Below are 18,844 nucleotides of genomic sequence, written 5' to 3' on the forward strand. Positions count from 1 at the left end.
ATCCGTAATCTGTAGCTTTCATGTCGACTCCATTAAATAAGCAAAAAACTCCTCTTATCTTGGGCGAAACTTTTCCTGACCCCAAACGCAATATTGTTTATGCCCGTCAATTATCTCCAACCCCACGAAGGACACAAAAACCGAGAAGAAGGAGCTAAAACGGCAGCAAAAAAAATAGCAAACTAAGTAAATCTCTACCATTGCTAACAATAATCTGACATAATGTTTCAATTATGCGTCGTTTAGCATTATACGGATGTCCCAAATCCCCCACTTTCGCCATCCGAAGGAATAAACAAGGCCAACTGCCCCGGCTCCCGGAAAATGAAGAAGCATTTGAAGAGCTAAGCAAATCTTACTAGAATAAACATTTTAGCATTAAATTTACATAAGAAGCGACAATGAGCGAGGAGGCGTGGCACCAAAAGTGGAGAAGGCGGAAGGACCCGTCCACTCCACAGACATTTTCATAAACATCAGTAGCAGAATTTTCTTACTTTTTTCCTCGCTTCAGCTTGATGTGTTTTCGCGTATTTGCATAAACATTAGCAAAACAAATTTGCACATTTGACTTACGCCCCCAGCCTCTCCACCCCCTCTGCCATCAGTCCCAACCGACATATGCAAACAAGCCGCAAAACAGCAACAAAGTTCACGGGCGTCGTGAAAATGAAGTTAGAGCGCAAAAGAACGGAAGTCTTTAGGCCAACGACTCTGGAAAAAAAAACCAAACAAGGCGGAAACGGAAGTGCGTGCCACGGAGGCTGGTTGGTGCCGGCGGGGCGGGGAAGGGATAAGGAACTCCCGGGTGAGGAGCCAAATATGCTAAATCAGCCAAAAATGTTTATAATCATTCAAAAGATGAAGACCATGATGATGATGACAGCGGTGGGAAGGGTATTCCTTCAAGGGAATTGGGCCACACAAAATACTCAATGCTCTGGCCAACTAATATAAAGTTTTTAGTCAGAACACTGAATTGTTAATAATTGTTTTAAAAATAAATATGATAAATAATACAGCTCGTACTAAAGTGAAAGTGATATAAAATAGAAAGACTAAATATTTAATTTAGTTTATCTTATTACATTTATCAATTTTAAGTTGATAAGCAAATGACATTACATTGAATTTGGCATACCTCTCATACCCTGTAAATAGCGCTACACTAACTTGCGGCTGTCTAACGTCTATTTCTATCTGTCTATCTCCCATTTGCTCCCCAGTCGCTTTTCATCTGAGTTTCCTCGCCCTCTGTTTGTTCACTTTCTTTTGCAACTTTAGCGCCGTTTTCTGTTTGCCTCTGTGGCAAATTTTGTGGCACTTTGGCGCCCAAAACTCGGAACAAATGACAGCCAAATATGCGTTTTATTGAATTTTATGTGCTGGGCTCTTCACAGCCAGCGCTTTTTCGCACGGTGCCTCTCCAAGGATAACGCTCCTTGCTCGTTGGCCTGGCCAGACATTATTTCCTTACAGCTTTTTTGGCGCTTAGCCGGCTTTTGATTTCCTTTTTACTTCATTTTTATTTTGGTAGGGAGATCACGCTGCGAGAGTGTAAAATACGTTTTTCGAAATTTTTCGGTTTTGGCCGCCAAGTGAGCATGAAATGCGCCAAAGGACTTTTATTTTAGTCTTATTTAGTCGCGTCGTCGAGAGCCCTTGAACTTCATATTGGGGAACTTCATGACTTTTGGCACGAAACTTGGTAATAAATTTTGATCAAGGGAAATTGCAGGATGCAATACGGAATTTGGCATTTTAAGTGAAAAAATTCTTGTAGTGCCATGGAAACTATTAAAAAAAAGTGGCAGCGATAAACTCGAGATAAGGACTTAGCCAAATTTATTAATTTAATTTATGGAAAAATGACAAAATGTTTAAGCAACAGCGAATCATAACATTTTGTACATAATATTAAGTTTTTAAAATGCATAAGTACCTCTAAGCCCATTTAAATTAAATGCAAACACCAGCCATCCTTCAAAACTAACGCCACTTGACTTCGGCCAATCGAAATGGAACCTCAAAAACTAATTAGCACAAGTCAAAGGAAACCCAAAACATTTTCATTTCGACGTGTGTGTCCGGGCATCTTTTGGTAATATGTAATCAATTAATCAACGCCTGAAACGGCACCCACAGAAACCAAACTTCAACAAATTTCCAAATCCTTTCGACAGTTGACCGCATCTGGATGGAACTTTTCGAAAACAACAACGACGTCAGAATGAAATTGGGGTTTGCATAAAATTTCAATTTTCTGTAGCATAAACATGGCAAAAAGGCTTTGGCAGCCGAGGGAAAATGAAATCAAGCCCAGAGGCAAAATTTAATTGCGTTTAACCTGAAATCAAATTTTCAAGACGATGCTGACCAGGCCTAGATTCAATCAATCCACAGGACACACTAACTGGAGGCGAAAGGGACAAACAGCAAATCAAAAGGGTTCGTGTTTATCCAAATATTCATACACTGAGAGAAGTGATGAAGCCTGCAGTAACAAAAATACCACATATAAATCAAACTATTGTCCTGAACTGTTTCAGTTTTCTCTCTCTGTACGTGTATGCCTGGATATTCTTTTTCCCACAGTGGAAAGGATAATAAAATGCATACGGGCAAACAAAAATAAACAAGATGCGTACGCCCGGTTGGATGCATCCTCAAAGGATGGATCCTTGAGGGAAGTCGAGGTGAAGGCTTAGACTTAGATTGTGGCATTGATTTCATTTTCAGCTGTCTATCAAAACTAAATGGACATGAACATTCAACAGCACCGGCAAGGATGCCCGGAAGGCACTGTTTGCTTTTCCTTTTTTATTATTATTATTTACTTTCATTTTGATTACATTCTGGCCTCCGGCAAAGTTTTGCCCATTCACACTTCATTTGGTAAAGCCCCAAAGGGCTGCAGGAGTTAAGGATCAGCGTGAGAGTTCACCGAAAGTTTTGGCCGAACACTTTGAACAAATCATCGACTAATTTGCCCCGACTCACGGCGAAACTAAAGGGCTAAAGTTTTTTTTATGGCCAGCAAATAAAATTAGCCGCCTTATCAACAGGTGTGTGTAGCCCCTAACAGATGTCCCAAATCCTCGACCTTTGTCATATATTTGTGGTTCCAGGTAAGAGACTACATAAAAATGAAACCTCAATTCCTTGTAGAACCCCTTTCTCGAGCACGATGCTTATCGCCGCAGAACCAATTCCTTTATGCCCTTTCGGGAATCATAAAATTTTGGTATTAATAAACGCGCGCCTGTCAAAAGAAATCTAATGGATTTTAGGGTTTCGCCAGAGATAGAAATCTCTGGCCTGACATCTTTGGTGGATAGTTTATGGTTCGGCCTTCGCATCAGTGACTCACATATGATCGTTGAGTCACATCTCTAGGATGCTGAACACAAATGGAGTCTGTGGATATTTGGTAGAAATACTTTCAACAGGTGATGCGGGCTAAAATAATAGGGAACCCTAAAGATGCAATCAAAATATACAAGTAGATAGATGATGTATTTCCATATGAAAACTAGTGTGGGAAAACGAAATACTTATTATAATGAGAACGAACACATCTCGATTACAATGGCATTAAATTCTTCCTCTTCTCATTTTATCTGCGCTCAAATATCGAAATAAATAAAAGTAAAAACGCTGTATGATGTAATTGATTTAATTTCACAATTTAATAACCAATAAAAACCGTTATAACTACCAATAATTCGGTTACAATTAAAATGAAATACACCGTTAACCGCTTTATCTTACAACCGAAATAAATTTCGTTTGCACAAAGCCCCTTTTTTTCTGTATCCTTTCCATTTATGTCCTGTTAAATGGAACACCAAAAACTGCAACATTTTTGGCCAGATTCGATATTCCGATTCGCCCCAACCAAAGAACATTTTGAATAAAAATAAAGAACCCTTTTAGCAGAATATCCGAAACTATAAATTATCAAGCCATTGAAAGTATCGCCGTGAAAAAAGTCACTGCCATAAATCCCCAAAAGAGCGTTTTTCATTTACAACCCAAAACGTAACTCATGAATATTTCAACCAAAATGGAAAAGCCCCAAAAAGAAATAAATATATATAGAGAGTGAATTGGAATACCGGACATGCAAAAAGTGCGACAGACGCCAGAATGTAAAATCAACAAATAAACAAAAATAATAGACATTTTTATTTAGAAGTGGTTTTCGTTGGTCTTTCCATCGTTATTTTGTATCGGAATGGGAGCAACAATCACAAAAGTAACCTCAAAAATTTCAATAAAGACCACAACAAAGCAATTTATAAAAATGCCACAGAAAGTAAGGGGGGTTCGAACAACAAATGAAAGCTCAAATAGAACAGAAATATTGGTGGGGGGGGCACTTTTCCAGGAGCATGGAAGTCGGGAAGGGGGAGGAGGGTTGGGGTACCCGGCACGACATTTTAACAAAACAATAGAAATCAATTGATTGCGTTGTGGGAAGCTTAGCACTTGATTTCCGTAGAGGGAGTGTGGAGGGGGTTGGATGGACAAAGGGAGCCGAGGTGGATATATTGCGTGAAAGCCAGAGGAGCTTTTCCGCTTTGCGTACAGTCAAACTTCTATATGTTGGATTTTCAATGAGAATCAACTAGATATTTGTTCCGTTAGTGGAAGAAGGAAACGCATGTACTGTAGTTATAAAATATATGAATATTACTATAAACATATATTGCTAACATTCTTACATTTATAAGAACAAGGATCAAGCATCTTAATTTATGTAGCTTTAAAGAAATGGATTTAAACCCTAATGTTTTATTACTTAGCATACGTTCAATGCAAGCCAAGCTGTACTGCTGGTTGCCTTTGTTATTGGAAATGGTGGTGCGGCTAAAATTCTATTTTTCCAATTTTTGCGCAATTTATTGCATTGTCAAGGGATTCGCAGGAGTCAGGAGGAAAACGGAAGCAAACGGGGGAGAAAAAAAAGCGAGACACATCGAAAAGGAAAAACAAGTGAGCCAAATGCCAAAACATAGTGCGGCTTGTTCGGTTTATTGGGGGATGCGGATTGGGGGATTGGGGATCTTTGGGGGGGCTTTTGTCTGGGAGCCAGCGCAAAAGTAAACAAGGCCAAAAGCGGAAACGCAAGTGAAATAATACCACAGCAGCAGCTCGGCAGCAGCAACTAAACATCAATAAGCATTGACTAACTGGATTCGCATTCCGGGCACAAGGACAACAACAACAACAACAGCAAGCGAAGGATACGGCTCCCCAACTGGGGAGCACTCCCCAGCTCCTTGGAGGACCCCACGGCATTAATAGCTCCAGATTAAATAATCGCTCCTCAAGCGGCGCACAAAGAAATGCAAGAAATTGAAAAGACACTGCTGGGACTTGATTTCGAATTGAATAAAATTAATTTTAATTGGGTCTGCATTTGTGGGGATTGCTTAGGGGGGAATAAATATCTGAATAGGGTGCTGGATACCAGAGCAGTTGTAGTTTTCTGCGGCTGATTGGATTAATTGTGGGGGTTAAGAAGAAATATTTGCGGTCTCTTATATTGCAGAGAAGAGAACTTTAGTAGGGAACATCATATATGAATCATATTTACACTATAGGATTTCTGTTCTTCTTAAAGATCTAAAACATAGGTTGGCTATGTCAAAAACGTAGACTAAATTATGGAAATTAAATTTTTAAAAATAGAAGTTGTATAAAACAATAGACTTAAACCTATTGTCATCCCAAAGAATGTTGAATAATCCTGAAGCAAGCAATTTCTCCAAAGAAAAAGACATGAAAAGCGCAATCCCCCAAACAATATCAACAACAAAGTCATCATCCACTGTCGTATCTCCATTATCTCCATCTCTATAACTCCGATAAAGATGCAACATTACATCGATTATACGGCGTGGCAAGAAAGGATCTTTTTAGAGCGAAGAATGCATCGAAGGACAAAGGGGCGGGCTAACAAAATGTCATGATTATGGCAAATTTTCGGAGCTCTTTGTGGCTTTTCAGTTGCGCTTTTCCCAATCCACACGACACACACTGGGTCGACGGATCGAGAATCCTTACAATTCCAAACTGACAATGTCCAGCATTGAGAATCATCGACTGCAAAATCTCAAATGTCATGGGCTGCGTACCGGGGACGGCCCGTTGCTCCCTCTAAACTGTAGGCAGGTTTCACAAATTAGAGGCTCTGGCTGCCCGCCGAGAGTCCTGCCAGGATGTCCCTTCAGGGGCGGTCTCTCCGTTCCGTCAGTCTTATCTCCTTTGTCCAGGTCGGCTAGTTTTATGGTTGACGCGCGCATCTTTTGACTCCGAGTTGACATCATTGTTCCAGAATTTGCAGCTGCATCTATATCGGCTGATGTCTTACTCCCTGTCAGCTTCCCTGGTAGCATTTCTCGAAAATATTTAAAAAGAAGTATGGCCCGAAAAAGGACTCCTTTTTTGCGCAATGTTTGTTTGTCGTTCCGATTTCCTTTTCTCGATCCTCCCGTAGGTGGTTACTAATTGGGTTATTGTCAAATATTTGATAAGATTAGGCGGCAGCTGCTCCGCTCCAGCTCCAGCTCCTGACCAATTAATATTTCTCTTGGCGTAATCATGAGCTGGAAAATTTATAGTTCCGTGGAAGCGCCGGCCAACATTGTTATCCTTTCCTGTTCCCCATTCCCCGCACACAGAAGAACACTACAAGAAATGGGTTTCAAATGTAACCCACGCACAAAAAATAAAAATTAATGAATAAAAGTGGCTTAGTTTAAGTTTTACATATCGCATAAGATTTAAATGTAATAATTTACTATAGCAATGTGATTAGGGGCATCGTACCAATATTTTCCATTCCAATCCTAGGTATATTTGTAACTTTTTGAGCACCCAATGCAAATTTTTCCGAGTGCCTTTGAATATTAAATGAAAACGAGATGGAAATGAAGGCCCACCGACAGGCCGAGTTGGCGCCTTGGCGTCATCATAATTTAAATCGCGCCACGCGCACCGAGCGAAGGTACATAAGTATGGAAAATGGGGAAAACTATGCCCCGGGCACTTTGCGCCAACGTCAGACACAATTTTCCAGCGAAACCGAATGAAAATGAGCATTATCCGCGCGCAGGTCGTCGGTCCTTCTGCCGCATATAAAATCAGTTTTTACCTGTTGATCGGTTGGGATTCAAATTGGGAACGGGATTGGGATGGTGTTTTTTGGATTGGATTGGATCGGAGCCTGCGGATGGGGCGCCTGGCGGAAGGTTATGACAATTTTACACGCTAATTGGGCACCAAACATTTTGAATTTATGGAAATTTTATTACACTGGAGAACAGGGTTGCAAAGGAAATGGTTATTGTAATGCTTTCAACAAGGACAACATCCGCCTAATATCGAATACTATTGTGATGCTAAGTGGAAATATAAGGGCATTTAAATAAGTAGCTTCAACTTGCAGTTATTTTTAAATAATTAAGTAAATGAATCAATATATTAAGAGCACTGAAATATTTTTAGTTCAAATGCACTTAGGTGTGCTTATAACCATATATGTATGTGAGCTAAAGAAAACCATATCACGTTGTCTAGTGTAACGCCTCTAAAATATTATGCATTTCTTTGTGTTTTTTTTCTAACCCCTCAGTAATATCGAAGTAGTTCTTAGTCACACATGTGTCCCCAGAAGATATAATTCCCGATTCCTCGCGGGCGCCTCCTTTTCTTTCCTCTCGATTTCGTTGGCAGCGCCTTATGACAGTTTTATGGTTTTGGTGTTGGGTGCCCCACGCTACTTTGGTTTAAATGCAGGCAACAAAATCAGAGGACGTAGAGGAAAACGGGGAAATTATGCATAATTTAATTTGTATATAATATATGCATTTTCCGAGCACATTTCGAAATTCCTAGAAGTTGGGCGACGGAAGCCGCTGGCGACAGGCTGCCAACTTCGCTCCCCAACTTCGACCCAATCAACAAAAAGTGTATATTTCTGCTGGGGAAATTTATTCATGTTTCTCGTTTTTTATTGTGTTTTACTCGTAATTTGATTTTGATTTGGGAATTTTAATTAATAATCATGTTTTTCGGGGGAAAACGCTTTGAATTTTTGATGAAATATGGTTATGAATGCGCTGCGTGTGCCACGAACATGTAAATGGAACCGAAATAAAAATATTATGTGGATGGGGCGACACCTAAAGAGGCACCAAACAATATAATAATAATTTCATGGCTTTTAGAACATCTAATTGGCCGAACAAAAATTTTATGCGCTATCAAGCTTTTCAATTGTTTAAATTATATTGAGCGTATTTTTGGAATTCGCTCAGTTGTGCATTTTATAGGTTTTGATTTTATAAAAATAAGGTACTTATTAATATTAAAATATAACTAAATATTTAATTGCGTTAAAATTATTGTTCAATATCAAATTGGTTTCTTAGATATATATTATAAAATTTAACATTTTTCCTTTAATAGTTTTTTGACAAATATATGGGATACACTAGCCCACAAACCAAAGAACACCTTACAATGCCCGATTAGTTCTGAAATTCTTTTCCAAAAACTTTTCTTTCGAACTCCATTGTCGTCGACTTGAAAGCGGAACGCGTGTATTGCATTACCGGCAATGATAATGGAAAAAAGGAGGAAAATCTCAATTAGTGTGCACTCGAGAGCGTCCTGAAAGGAGCAGAAGACCAGAAGCTGAGTAGGAAATTTGCAAAAAAGATCAATTTTCCAGCGAAACGGAAAGCCGGGGCGCACATTTTAACAGGATAAGATGCGTTTAAGCAAATGAACGGACAAAAAGGACAAAGGACGTGAGTCCTGGCCGGACCCATTGAAGTTGCACCCGAACAACAAAGCGAAATGGTCAAGCCACAAAAGGCAAACGGTGCGGAGCAGCTGGCCAAGATGTGAGCAGTAGAGATTAGCCAGGAGCAAGAAGAAAAAAAAAGGAGCAGCAGATCCTGAACACAATACCATTTGGCAGAAAGGAGGGGTAAAAGCGGAAGCAAAGTCTTAAGACTTTTACTCGCAGCTCGATTTGAAAAATCTCGAATTAATCCCATTTGGCGGAAAACATAACCAGTAGGCAGGGGCAGGCAGTATCGAAAAGCATGGCGAATGGAATAAATGCCGCTAAAAAACAGATGGGCATCCTGCAAGGATGCGGCATCCTGCTGCCAACTTTAGTACAAATTTCATGCTGGCTTTGGGAACAGAATGCCGACTCTCTCAACTCGCCGCCGACAGCGTTTTGGCAAGAACTGTTGACACATTCAGCTGTCCTTTGATGTCCTGGTGCTAATATGGTAAGCAGCAGGCATCCCTAAAACCGGACCATCTCACAATTCACGCTGCGAGCAGAGAAATCCCTTAACACTCCAAACAGATTTGGCTGTCATCGCAGAGTTTTGTCCTGCGGCGCTTTAGCCAGAGAAAATTCGGTATGTTGAAAGCGCTTCACTGGGTTATTCCTTGGCTATGCGATGTGGGAACATGTCCATATCTGGTGTCGTTTCATCGGAAATCTACTCCCAGCCCAAACACTTGACCCACATCTTTGGGCAACGAACTACCTAGTTTGTCTGCTCAATCGAATTGCGTCATCGATACTTTGCCCCAAAGGCAGATTCACGATCGATTGCTGAGATACAAAGGCGGCGACAAAGGGATTTTCTGCTACATTGAGTTACGTAAAAGGAGGGATCCCAAGTTATTTCTTGAAAGGATCTCTAGGCAGATGCTCAACTTATGTGGGCTCAATCAATTGAAGATCCTCGCTATCCAAGCGGATCAATATCAACATTGAAATTATTCAACTGGAAACCCCACACAAAAACAGAGAAGCGGCAAAGGAGTATTAAACAGATTATTACAAATCAGTGAGTTCACATTAGGATGTTTTTAGTTGTGAAGGGATATATGATAATATAATTTTAAAATTATATTTATATTTATTCCAAAAGGTATTATTATTTTTTTACGTATTTTATAATGTATTATATTATATATTTCGTATTATTAAAGAATTATTAAGTTTTTTGAGCATATAATTAAAAACATAAAATAAATTATTTATATCTCCGTTGATTTTTAACAACCTAGCTAAACAGCTTTTTTCTAGCTAACATTTAATTACTGCCGACTGTCAAAAATATAATTTGACAAAAGTGAAGTCAGAAGTGTGCCAGAGCATATTAAATAAAAATTGCAATTGCAATATATTAAAATATATCTTTTCTTCTGATCTTCTGCCATGGGTCGTCGCAAGTCCAAACGCAAAGGAGCCCCAAGAAAGAAAAACATTCAGCCGCTGCCCATTCTTTTCGATTGTCCTTTCTGCAATCACAAGCAGTCCTGTGAAGCAAAACTGTGAGTAGTAATAAAAATTTGGTTTTGCTGCGCTAATTTCATAATATTCATAGGGATAAGGTGAGAAAAATAGGAAGAGTTACCTGTACCGTGTGCCAGGAATTTTTTCAAACGCAAATCAACTTTCTCACGGAGGCAATTGATGTATTCAACGATTGGATTGATGCTTGCGAGGAGGAAAACTAACGTTTAACACTTTTTAAGACGCTTTAAAAACATGTAAATACTTTTTGAAAACTTATAAGCAGTAAACCTTAAGCAAACTGCTCTTATACTTCAAATATACATGGAATTCTACTTATACGCGTGTTTTATACATAATATTTTACATACATACATTTCTGCTGCATACTTTTGAGCTGTGACCTTACATTTTATATAACTAAAATTAAATGAACAATAAACAAAATGTGTCAGGTTTTATTCACAATATTAAAACTAGTTAGGAAATGGGTGTCATTAAATGATTAACTGGTTTTGCAACGAAATAACGTTTAAATTTTGATAAGACAAATGTACTTATATTTCCAAAATTCTACACTGTATTTAAATGAAAAGCATGACTGTAATTAAAATGCTCATAATGGTTTCTTTTTTTCTAAGAAAAAGCACTCAATTACCGATTTGGAAGGCATGTGTTTGGATTTGTATGTATATTTATATTAATATTAAGTATATTCAATTAGTGTATCTCTAAGATATTTTACTGCCACCTAATTTGCAACCCAATTTACAGCATTGAAACGTGGTTCTACCAACACAAATCACCCAGCAAACCCAGAAAGCTCTGACCTTGAGCACCCAACTCAATAGCTATGCTAATATTTTGTTAGTTGTTTCTATGTAGAATTTTGGGGCACTTCGTTGATCTTGGGGTAGTCAAACACTGTCTGCTGGGTCGGACGATTCGCAAGGCATTTGCCAAAATTTGGGTATATAAGCTGAAGCCAAAAGCTCACTCAGCATCGAAAGCATCTCAAGCTACAATCAATCATCAAATATGCAGTCCAACAAGGTTTTCTTCGTGTTCTTTGGTGAGTTAGGAAAAGAAAGCCGACGAAAAGGATACCAAATCATCCAAGTCTATCCAATATAGGTATCATCGCCATGGTGATCGCCGCCAGCCTCTCCTCGGATGTTGTGGACAAGGGTGATGATGTGATCAGCGATCGTCGTTTCCGTTGGGAATTCTCGCAAGATTCCGATGAGTCTGCCAACGACTTGCAGGAGGATGATGAAGATGATGATGAGGATGCCGCGAATGATGACAGCGCATCCGAAGAAATTTTGATCATCGAGTATCCTGAAGGCTACGAAAGCGGCTCCAATGAAAGCGCCTCCGATGAAAGCGTCTCCGAGGAAAGCGCCTCCAATGAATCTTAATCATTTAGTTAACAGTTTTTGTAATGTTTGTTTTTATAAATAGTATTTGTTGTTATGGCGAAAAGTTTTAAATACATAAGATATTTGCGAACGTAATCTGATTTTCTACTTCCCCCCAAAAGATACCGATACTCATGAAGCATGCCCCATAATAGTTATATTTTAGCGATGATTACAACGATGTTTTGTATAATTAATTTTATTTAACATAATTTAAAGTATGTTTAATTCAATTTTAATATGGTTTACATACAATATTTATAGTGTTATTTGCATTAATTTAAACATTTTAGTATTATGCATTTAAATATATTTAAGGTATATTTAAACTATGACTAAACATAAATTTTACATGATCTTTTTTTTCACCTCGCTAGTGATGTCGTTCAATAATTTATTTGCAATTTCTACTTAGTTGAAACCAAATGTTTTGGAATGATGGGACACAGGCAACACAATTAATTAATAGGATACAGAAAACGCAAAACGCTTTTAAAACCAATATACATTTACATACATTTAATACAAAAATGGTTTTTAATTTAATGATCTTGTTTTGGGGGGGGGGGCTTCTTTCTGATCGAGTAATTTGGATTGCTCTAGAAAGAGATCAGAGCTAATCGGATTTAAAAACTTTCGTTATCCATTTGCGTTGGTTATTGAACAATCAGAAATTGCACATGATTATGTTTATGATTGCCTGCCGATGTTCTCTTGGTTAGGTTTGCCCTTCAAATGTTGCGTTTTGAGTCTTGTTTTCTCACGGCACACCCAGCTCTCCGATTCCTCGAAATTCCGATCCCGACCTAGTTTCCGCATCACACATTGCTGTCCGTGCCCACGGCGCCGGTGAAGGAGAAGGGCTGGGCGTTGTTCACAATCCCCGCTCGATCGTTGGTTTGGGCAGGTGTGTTTCCTCCGAAGGTTTGCTGAGCAGCTGCCCGCATGTCCTCGACGGATGCTCTGTTGGAAAAGTAAAAGTATTTCATTAGTCATTAGAGTAAAAAACATTAGAATATGGTTTCCAAAATTATACAATTTACAAGTGCTCAACTAAAAACTGTGACTTTGCCTACATGAAACCAAAGGGTCGAAAGAACAGGCCGGATTTTTCTAAAAGCTTTTCTAAGACAACCAAAAAAAACTAAGGCAGCATAAATACAGTATACAAATCATACATAAATACCGGGAACTACAGGAACTAATCTAAATCTATTTAATTCTTCGTGTGCACAAATAAATAAATACGTCATCGATCATTGACAAAATCTACGAAAAATATACAATTTACAATCGTTAGCAATTACAAAAAGGAAAGCTCAAAAATGTATTTGCCTGTAGTGATCTCTTGGACGCAGCAAAGTTATGAACTCGTTAACGTAAATCGTATATTGTTGTTAGTCGCTGTTGGCCGCCGTTGGATGTAGTTGGCTTTAACGGCAGGATTTTGGACAGTTTTCAGGTGGCATGTACAAAGTGTTTCATATTTGATTCATGCGCGTTCAAATTCTAACGAAATATTTTACATGTTTTCATTTTTAGTGTTGCGTTCATTGATTAACAAAGTTCAACAAATTGATTACGACTCTCAGATGCTGGCGAAGGCTAAATTGTAGTAAATTATCGCGATTTTCTTTTAAATAATTTATATTTAAAGTTATAATAAATAAATTATACAATAACTTATGCGTAAGTAAACAGATTTTGGAATTCTTCTTGTGGTAAGAATGCCAATAGGCAACAACAAAAATAATTTAAAACGTTTTTCTCAGACTTTCAAAGTTAAACGATTGTAATAAACTCTTATAAATAACTTAGGTATACTAAAAAAAAAAGCATATACTCCTAGCAAACAAGAAATCATACGAAACCCGAAAACGAAAACCCATTAACCAAGTAATTGTCTAAGAAGAAAATCGTCTAACAATGCATCAAATTGAAATGGACACTTTTCGGTTACAACATTTAAAAAATATAACTGGTAAATTCTCAACTTGTTGTATATATATATATTCTATCTGTATGCTTGATTATGTTCAATTTCAAATTGTGACTATCCCGCGAGCAAATCGATTCTCAAATAACGTTTAACATTTAATTTTATGGTTTACATCGAAGCAAAGCATATAAAGTTAATACTTTCTGAGTTGTACATATTGCTCTAGGTTCTCGACATTCACTTGTCCATATCATCAGTGGCTTTCCATTAGCATTAGCTGTGTGAGATTGTGTGTGGAAGCTGTGGTTAACTTATAGGTTCGGTTCCTCTTGCATTCGGTTAGCTTTCAAATATAGTTTCTCACTAAAAATATATGCTTGCTGCAGTTTGACATGTGAGTTACGTTATTGTTATCAGTAGTTTCTCTATGCATATTATATATATTTAACTGTAGTTCTTAACAACACCAACCGCTCGACGAAAGATATTAAAAAATTTGAATACGAATATAGTACGAATGTCATGCAAAACGGGGACGAATGACGGAAATGCATTTGCCCAATATACACTTTGATGACTAACACTCTCGGTTTCAACAGTAATGAGAATTTCGTTCAATTTTCTTTTGTATTTGGTGGGGTGTTCTGTATACTAGTTCTCTGATGCCCTACAATGCTGCTTTGTAGTGATTTTCCTGCTCACTTAGTTGCATTTATCCTCGGAACGAACACTAAAAACTAGGCGCCGTAAAATATTTGTTACTCGATCAATTCTTGCATCGTTCGCATTTCTAGTGGAGTATTTTGTGTGTGAATCTGTGTATCTGAGTATCTGTGTCTTTATCTGTATCTGAGTGTGGTTTTTCTTTTGGCAGTTACTAATGGCGCGGCTAGGAATTTATGTGGGGCGCCAGACATCGGGATCTTCCATGAGTGTGATATGCTGATCGCCGCCCATCTGCATCTGACCGCCCGCCTGACTGCCGGCCATCTGTGTGGGCGATGTGGCAGCGGCGGCCATGTCCTCTCGAGAAGCTCTACGTGTTAGTTTATAGTTATTTAAGCGTTTTCACAGTGGCAAGCACATCGTGGGAATATAGAGAAAACATTTGGTTTCGATTAGCAAAAATGGCTTAGCACAACTAACTAAATCTCTCGCTCCTCCGTTCGCTTAGCAAATAAACTAACCCCCCCATTCGATTAATCGAAGTCGTCTTTAAATTCAAAAGTTCACCATAAAGCCTGCTTTGAATACCGGGTTAAAGTTTTAGGAACAATACAATTATAATTATAGATACTTCTTTTAGAGTTCATAGGGCTTCGCTGTGATTTTCTGAATTTAACTGCGATTTTCCGAGATGCCTACCGCCCCGTACTCACTTCTTGCCTAACGCCATCATGCCGTAGACCACGCCAGTGCCAAAGATCAGCCCACTGCCGAACAAGCTGGCCAATCCGAAGCACAGAATAATGGGCGGAATGGCCATGCTGAAATGAAAAACATAAACTTTAGAAAATAATGCAATTTATAAAAAAAAGTTCATTGGTTACTCACGCAATGTAGAGCCCGGCACGGAAGTACAAGGGCTTGGAGTCCACCTTGTCCGCGATCACGTTCACCTGCTCAAAGCAGACGAAACAGCAGGGCGCCTCCAGGAGCATCACCACAAATCCTGCCACCATTTGAATGATGCCAGCCACCAGGCAGGATACGCTGAGCGTGATGATGGAGAACACATTCCACAGGCCGAAGAGAATGGCAACTGGAAGGCAGACAAACGATAAGAGATGTTAGTTATGCAATGTCATAATCTACTAAATAAGTGAAGTGTTTCCTTGGCTATTAATTTGCTACTTAATCTGCTGTTTCCTTGTAGCTCAAGTTTCATACTGCTAACTCATATTGATATTTTATTATTTAAAATAAATACAACTAATTTTTATGTTTGTATTTTTTTAGGTCAAGCTATTTTTGTCATTTTCAATAAAAGGCGTATATCTTTATCGCCAAACACTGACCCAGGGGACTGACCAAAAATTCCAATCTCATACTCCCACTAGACCCATTATGTCGGGCCAACTTCTGCGTATGGTAAAAACGCGGAAACGCAATCTAATCTACAACGCTGACTCATTCATATTGTGCCAATTTCTAACTTTTTATGGCCTTCTCTTTTATTTAAAAATTCAAAACAAAAAAGAGCCACAGAAGCGTGACAAACGGCATGAAAAACAGTTGGGCAAATGGTTAGTTGATAGTAAGTAGTTCACAGGTAGAATTTACTAAATTCCATTTGATATCGCTAGAGGGGCGTACAAGTGAATTACATTAAAATATTTTATCAGCTGCTTTTGGTCTATGATAAAAGCATAAACAAAGAGTAAACAGCACATACGACTTTAATTCGCAGATAAACAAATGACTGGGGCGTGATAATTGGATAAAAGTGGCGGGAAAAAATGCTGCAAAAGATCACGAGGAAAATTTGAATTCTAAAATTCTACAAAAAAACTGAAAATAAATATAAAGATTCCACTATTCAGGTCACTTTTAATATTCAGCTTCGCAAGTTAGGTTTTTCCTTTTGCGAAATCCGATCTGGGTTTTGAGGTTAATGCGGTTCTTAAAGCCAGGCAAACTGACCCAACCTGGGGAAGAAGTCGTTGTGCTCCACGAACCGGCTAATAAAATTATTTATTAATCATAGACTTTGGTTTTATTTGGTTTTATTTTACGCAAACAGAACCGGTTCATTGTGGAAGCCGCACGAGTGAGTTTGTGATCCCTTAATTGAGGTATTCAGCTATTTATATTGATTTTAAGTGGATGGTGTTCATTTGTTGGGCAATTTCTCCATTTCACTAAGCGACAATCATTGCCAGAATATCCAACAACAAAAGATGCGTTTGTACAGAGAAAAAAAGATGTACAAACGTTTATTTGCATATATTTTTATTTTGAATGAATAAATAATTGCCTTTGGTTGATCTCTAAAAATTCCAAGAATAATATGCGTAAGTGTACGAAGTCTCTTATCAATGAGGCATATTGTTTCTGTGGAATTTTCAGTCATTTCAATAAATTGAAATTATTTATTGAATTATTTCATTTTTAAAATAAATTTCATTGGATCTGAATGTTAAAATGTTTAGTTTTCATCCTAAAAAATAGTTAAAATCTAAGTATTCCAACGACATGAAACTCAATAGCATAATCAAAACTCCAACTGCGATGAAAAAGATTGACTTGGGCTTAATCAAAGTAGATCACGACTACTTAAAAGTTCATTGAACTGCATTTCTTATGCATTCAGAAAGATGATGATGAAATTGCAAAATAGATGACCCAATTGAATTTAAGATTCGCCTACACTTATTACGATGTTGCACTTATAACACGTGTGGCAGCCTAAGGGTTAAGGTTAAAAGAGTCCAGATAAAAAAGCAAATACGCAAGCGGGTAAAACAAAGTTAAAAATAGAGATGGAAAGAGGGAAGCTGATACAACAAAAGGCAGTGCGAATTTCGATTGAATGGGCACAGAGAATTACATTCGATGCGGAAAGAAAAAACAGAGCGCCAAACTTGACACAGAAAAGCTCCTATACACACTTGCAATTTCCTACACACGAAATAAAAAGTTATCAAACGAAATTGTTAGATAAGAGGCTAATATTAAGTGCAGTAACTCCACTTAGTTAAGTGGTATGTATACCACAAAAAGCCCTTTTATGACTTTGTTTTGCCTTAAAATTATACGTTTCTTTCTTAATTCATATGGAAATCTCACACGTTACCCTAAATTTCTTTGAATTTTATGTAAACATATATTAAACATAACTCGTGTTTTTTTTCAGTGTGTGAATTTGTGTATCCTTTTTGTGTTGTCTTTCCCATGTTTCCTTTCTCCGCTCTCACTGCCGCTCACCTCTCACTCTCCCTCTCTTGCTTTTCCTTTATCAATGTCAGAGAGCGTGCGTACACACACGAACACAACTGCACACCTACACCTACGAATAGATAACAGCAACAACAACAAAGGGTGGTACACAAAAATCGATGCAACATATTTTTGGGCCGCCCAATGTCACGGATGTTTTTTCCAACATTTTAATGGGTTAGGCTAGTAGATAACTTAGTATATATCCTACGACTTACAGAAGGCGGCCACAATGCCCAGCAATCGACTTCCATATTTGAGATACCAGGGCTGCTCCGGTCCAATTGGATCTTGTTGATTCGGCCGTGCCAGCAGACCCGTTATCTTTTCCGCAAACGACTGATCCGGGAAATGGGCGGAAATGGGGAAAAATCGAAATGCAATTAGGAAAAATCGAAGCACAATTTTGTATTGTGACGCGGCGGCCGCTTTTTTTAACACGCACACATTGCCACGACAAAAACACACACACCAGTTAACGCGCGGTTCACACGCATACACACTCACACCGCTCACTGCGTCAGCATTTTATCACAATCATTTATCTCAGTCGATTAAGAACTACCTACCATGGCTATTTGTTTAGTCAGTTAGCTAGGCTTAAACTAATTCGAACAATTACTATGTGCACTTTTCACGTCACACGGAACGAAAAAAATTCTGTTGTACTTTGCGTTCTGCTGCACGCGAACCGAACTAGTTCGCTATTCTGATGGCCGATAGGGGCTATCGATACTCGGAAGTTATGGGAGGCGAATGGAACTAGTTTCCTGGAATCCTAGATTAACTGAATTTAAAATTTTTAAATTTATATTTTATTTAGTCATCGAAGCTAAGCTTTTGCCTGCAAAGCTACAAGTAAATCATAATTATTTGTAATTTCATGTTTTGGGTTGCGAATATTCAAATAAACGCAAATACTGTTTTAGTTAATGGAAAAACTAGAGCCCAAACTTATAAATTGGTTTTTTGTTCGATTATGATATTAAACAATATTTTCCGATTCTCATAGCAAATGTTAAGCACATTTTTTTACACTGTAACGTTTAATATGCAGAAAAGTCACTACGATCGTAGATCGTTCCACCTAATTCCTAAATCTGAACAACTATCTCTATTCAAATCAATCAAAATTAATTTAATTTTAGATTTGTATAAATTTCGAAATCCCTAATTTAAATTTTAAGAATCGATTAATTCAAT

General features: G+C 38.1%; 3 protein-coding genes across 4 annotated transcripts; 2 read left to right on the forward strand and 1 right to left on the reverse strand.

The window, feature by feature from the left end:
* The first annotated feature begins 10,173 nt into the window (after positions 1-10,173).
* On the forward strand, positions 10,174-10,583 carry LOC117141255 (transcription elongation factor 1 homolog). Its single transcript, XM_033304623.1, has 2 exons — positions 10,174-10,380; positions 10,434-10,583. Exons 1-2 carry the CDS (start codon positions 10,265-10,267, stop codon positions 10,564-10,566), a joined length of 249 nt encoding a protein of 82 aa, XP_033160514.1. The 5' UTR covers positions 10,174-10,264; the 3' UTR covers positions 10,567-10,583.
* A 777-nt stretch (positions 10,584-11,360) lies between these two features.
* LOC117140336 lies at positions 11,361-11,976 on the forward strand. The gene is made up of 2 exons (XM_033303185.1): positions 11,361-11,414; positions 11,477-11,976. Exons 1-2 carry the CDS (start codon positions 11,381-11,383, stop codon positions 11,761-11,763), a joined length of 321 nt encoding a protein of 106 aa, XP_033159076.1. The 5' UTR covers positions 11,361-11,380; the 3' UTR covers positions 11,764-11,976.
* Positions 11,977-12,225: 249 nt separating this feature from the next.
* On the reverse strand, positions 12,226-18,352 carry LOC117140335 (calcium channel flower). 2 transcript variants are annotated; one of them, XM_033303182.1, is made up of 5 exons: positions 18,211-18,350; positions 17,860-17,980; positions 15,257-15,464; positions 15,082-15,189; positions 12,226-12,726 (listed from the first exon to the last, which is right to left on the reverse strand). In XM_033303182.1, exons 1-5 carry the CDS (start codon positions 18,211-18,213, stop codon positions 12,582-12,584), a joined length of 585 nt encoding a protein of 194 aa, XP_033159073.1. In that variant the 5' UTR covers positions 18,214-18,350; the 3' UTR covers positions 12,226-12,581. The 2 variants fall into 2 exon arrangements, with proteins under 2 accessions (XP_033159073.1, XP_033159074.1); XM_033303183.1 differs by lacking the exon at positions 12,226-12,726 and adding an exon at positions 13,099-14,738 and having other exon boundaries at positions 18,211-18,352.
* Positions 18,353-18,844: the final 492 nt, after the last annotated feature.

This window comes from Drosophila mauritiana, chromosome 3L (assembly GCF_004382145.1).
Source record: "Drosophila mauritiana strain mau12 chromosome 3L, ASM438214v1, whole genome shotgun sequence".
In the NCBI taxonomy this organism is placed as follows: Eukaryota; Metazoa; Arthropoda; class Insecta; order Diptera; family Drosophilidae; genus Drosophila; species Drosophila mauritiana.

Coding starts and splice junctions, on each gene's coding strand:
- LOC117141255 (XM_033304623.1), top strand. CDS start 10,265: ATGGGTCGTCGCAAGTCCAAACGCAAAGGAGCCCCAAGAAAGAAAAAC. Junction 10,381..10,433: donor CAGTCCTGTGAAGCAAAACT/GTGAGTAGTAAT, acceptor TAATATTCATAG/GGATAAGGTGAGAAAAATAG.
- LOC117140336 (XM_033303185.1), top strand. CDS start 11,381: ATGCAGTCCAACAAGGTTTTCTTCGTGTTCTTTG. Junction 11,415..11,476: donor GGTTTTCTTCGTGTTCTTTG/GTGAGTTAGGAA, acceptor TATCCAATATAG/GTATCATCGCCATGGTGATC.
- LOC117140335 (XM_033303182.1), bottom strand. Junction 15,190..15,256: donor CGTGCCGGGCTCTACATTGC/GTGAGTAACCAA, acceptor TTTTCATTTCAG/CATGGCCATTCCGCCCATTA. Junction 12,727..15,081: donor ATGATGGCGTTAGGCAAGAA/GTGAGTACGGGG, acceptor CTTTTCCAACAG/AGCATCCGTCGAGGACATGC.